Source organism: Solanum stenotomum, chromosome 10 (genome assembly GCF_019186545.1).
Source record: "Solanum stenotomum isolate F172 chromosome 10, ASM1918654v1, whole genome shotgun sequence".
Lineage (NCBI taxonomy): Eukaryota > Viridiplantae > Streptophyta > Magnoliopsida > Solanales > Solanaceae > Solanum > Solanum stenotomum.
In genome coordinates this window covers 39631682-39635454 of record NC_064291.1, presented here as the reverse complement: position 1 = coordinate 39635454, position 3773 = coordinate 39631682, and the positions used below count along the sequence as shown (strand labels likewise).

The 3773-nt window shown below is 35.6% G+C and overlaps 1 protein-coding gene across 1 annotated transcript in view; it reads left to right on the top strand.

The window, feature by feature from the left end:
* Window positions 1-2607, top strand: part of LOC125842968 (uncharacterized) — a 5011-nt gene extending 2404 nt beyond the window's left edge. Inside the window, exon 2 of the mRNA XM_049522234.1 lies at window positions 1385-2607. Coding sequence (XP_049378191.1) covers window positions 1385-2607 — 1223 coding nt within the window. The remainder of the gene's footprint in view (window positions 1-1384) is intronic.
* Window positions 2608-3773: the final 1166 nt, after the last annotated feature.

The window sequence follows — 3773 nt, the reverse complement described above, 5'->3', positions numbered from 1 at the left end:
AATATAATAACATTTATATAATGCCCTTCATGGCCTCAATTCACAATAATACAACAAATAACCACCTCCACCAAAGGTGGATCAAACCAATCAATAACAATTATATCAATACTAAGAGATTAAGCCATCTTACCATTCTCCAAAGCCATAACCAACATTACTCAATTCCTTACTAATTCAACATTATTCATAAAGTAGGTCAACATACCATCCTTTCCAAGCCACCTTCACCATTCTCATGATCAAACAATTCACAATAGAAAGCATATGTAATCATGGTATACAACTATACCATTTAAGCTAAGCATAAGCCCATAATCAACATGAAGACAAATTCACAATTTTTGCCCATTCAAGGTCAACATCCCACATCCTTCAATTCAATAAAATTTCTTAATAATTCACATATATAATACCATATATGAACAGCCCATACCATACTAAACACAATTTTTATAATCATCTACTCAAAATCAATGCACCCACTTTATGGTGAAATTTAGAGAATTTGAGAAAACATGGGTTCATGGGAATATCTTTCTAAACACCATTCATAATCATTAATAACAATGTAAATCATCATTTAAAACCCTTTTTATGCAAGAACCCATGCTAGAATCGAAATTAGGACTTTAGGATTTTTGAAGAACTTTGAAAATACTTTGAATTAGCTCTTTGATTGAAAAGGGATAAAAGATAAAGAGTTCCCATACCTTAATATTGAGAAAGCCCACGAAAATCGATGAAAGAAGCCTCCAATTGAAACCCTAGTTCTTCACCCTTCCTCTTCCTTGAACTTGAAATAAATATATGAAAGGAGATGGGTTTCTTTTTAATTCTAAGAGGAGTGACTTAAATGAAAGGAATTAAGTCATAAAAAGGTCTTATACTTGCTAGGAAAAGAATAAAATAGCATAGGGTCAATTTTGGAAAAGGACTAAGGACCCATAAAGTCTTAACTTAAAAATTCACTAAACCCGTCTAAACTCGTCCTTTTGGACAGTGCTTCACTATTTTGGGCATAACTTTTTACTCCAAGGTCGTAATTGGGCAAACTCGGTGGCGTTGGAAAGAGGACTCAAAGACCTTTAATTGGATAGGTAAAGGTCCATCTAATTCATTTTGAGCTAAAAGATATGACCATTTAAAGTTGACCCTCACTCCAAACTTAAAACTAAAAACTATTTTTAGGGGACTGTTTTGAGGGTCTAGGTTCTAATTGATTTCATGACTTAGCTTAAGGTCTTGCTAGCTTATAAAGGTGATAAATCAACTAGCTAATCAACCTCTTAAGCCCTTTTACATAATTTAATCAAGTTACCAACTTCAAATACACATGTGAGGCTATAGTTTTACTAGATTGTTTTCAGGGTCGTTACAGAAGGAGGTGATCCCAGGGGATGGATTTTGAAGGCAGAAAAATATTTTAGCAACTATCAAACTCCAGAGGAACACAAAGTTGACATCGCAGCGATGTATTTGGAAGGTGATGCTCTTGATCTCTTCTCTTGGATAAATCGTGAGCGGACTTTGCTTTATTGGGAAGAGCTTGTTAAAGCATTGCAGGAAAATTATGGTCCTGCGGAGTTTCAAAATCCCGACGAGCATCTTTGTAGCATTCAACAAAAAGGTTCTATACAGGAGTATCGTCAAGAATTTGCAAAATTTTCGTCTAGGGTAACAAACTGGCCAGATCATTGTCTTTTAGGGGTGTTCTTGAATGGGCTAAAAGAGGAAATTAAATCTGATGTTAGGATTCACAAGCCCAGAACAGTTTACAGAGCCATGAGTTTGGCACTCGAATTTGAAAATAAATTAGGCCCAATCAATGGAGAGTCTAATTGGACCCCAACCAGCAGATCCACTATACAAAAATCAGTGCACTCTTCTATAAACACCCATAACAATAGTAACTCTTCACTTCAAAATCTACGCAACAATGCTTCTCCCAATCCATCCACTTCCCAACTTCTTCAAATGCAAACATGGGAAACTAAGAGGAGAAATCTAATGGCACGGGGACTTTGTTATCGTTGCCATGAGAAATTTGCACCCGGTCTTAAATGTAAATTTGCGAAATTGTCTCGCATGGAGCTTACATGCGGAGATCAATTGGAAGATGTTGATTGGGTTAATGCAACAACTGTTGGCGACTCTCAAGAAACTAACATTGCTGAAATTTCATTCAATGCCATTTTGGGACAGTCAGTTGGTTCTACAATGAAGCTTCAAGGTGAAATCAACCATAGAAAGGTTTTAATAGTTGTGGATAGTGGTTCCACACATAATTTTGTGGTTGAATCTGTTGTAGAGAAGCATAAGCTCCCAGTAGAGATAGTTCCAACATTTGGCATGCAAATAGGGAATGGGGCCATCATTCGCTGCAATAAAGTTTGTCAGAATCTTCAAATTCAATTGCCAGGTTTTACCATCACTCAGGATTATTATCCTTCTACACTTAGAGGGGCTAATTTGGTTTTTGGTATCAACTGGTTAGTTTCTCTCAATACTATTCAAGCTAATTGGAAGGATATGTTCATAATTTTCAATTGGAAAGAGAAACGTTACAAACTGCAAGGGATGAGATCGGCTAGTTCAATGGGTTGACCGTCCCCTTGAAGAAGCTAGGTGGGAGAACTATGATCTCATTTTCACCTTGAGGACAAGGCGACTTTTCAGAGGTGATGCACTGATACGACTACTCGTTTATCTTAGTTTATTTTTAAAGAGGATAAATTATATAAGCAATAGTTATCTACAATAGTGATAGGCAGCAGTTATTAGGCAGTTATCTACAGCAGTTATTAGGTAGTTATCTACAGCAGTAACTATTTCTGTGTTAGGAGTTATCTTTATGTTTAGTATAAATATATGTATTTAGCAGAGATTCTGGAAGGAGAAGAAAAATATCATATTTGTTTTTATATTTGGAGATTTGTCCACTCGATACGGACTTAGTTATTGGTTAATGCAGAGTTTAAGATTCTTGCACTTCATTAAATCAGTAAAGTTTTATTTTCATCTTGGTTTCTATCAAATTACCTCAAATTGAGAAAGAGTTGTGTTTTAAACATTTGAGCATGAATTATATATTATTGGGAGTAGTATTGATCAACAATATGAGAATGAGTTCAGACAACTAAAAATCCTCATAAACCATGCATGCCAACATGGGTAAAGGAATCATACATTTTATAAGATTCCTTATTCATACACTTAGTTGAGGTGTTCTATAGCCCGACAAGGTAAAGGACAACTTTGATAATGTGGGCGAGATGTTGTATCATCAAGTAGCTCATAGTGAGGGTTGTCGGTTAGAGAATCTCCCAAATAAGAGTAAAGAGTTTGTTATTGTATTTTTACACACTTTGAGTTGATATTAACTATTTTAAAAGCATTAAGTATTTCATCTCTTATTGTTGCTTTCATATTAAGTTGACTTGAGGTGAGGTGAGTATTCCTCCAGCCTTGTCCGTTCAGTTATCTATTACTTTCAACTTTCCCCTTACATGCTCGTACATTCAATGTACTGACGTCATTCAACCTGCATCTTTTTATAATGCAGATACAGGTGTTCAGGGTCATCGACAGGCACTCTGTTGATATCATTTGCATTCCAGTTAGTTTAGCTGAGCCTCGTTGCTTTCCGGAGGATTCCACATTTACATTTTTAGCTTTGTTAAGAGGTCGTGGGTCTTGTCCTAATATCTATCATAGTATTTAGAAGCTTCATAAATAGTAGTAGTTGAGGAGTCTCACGGTTTCCTTGTTAA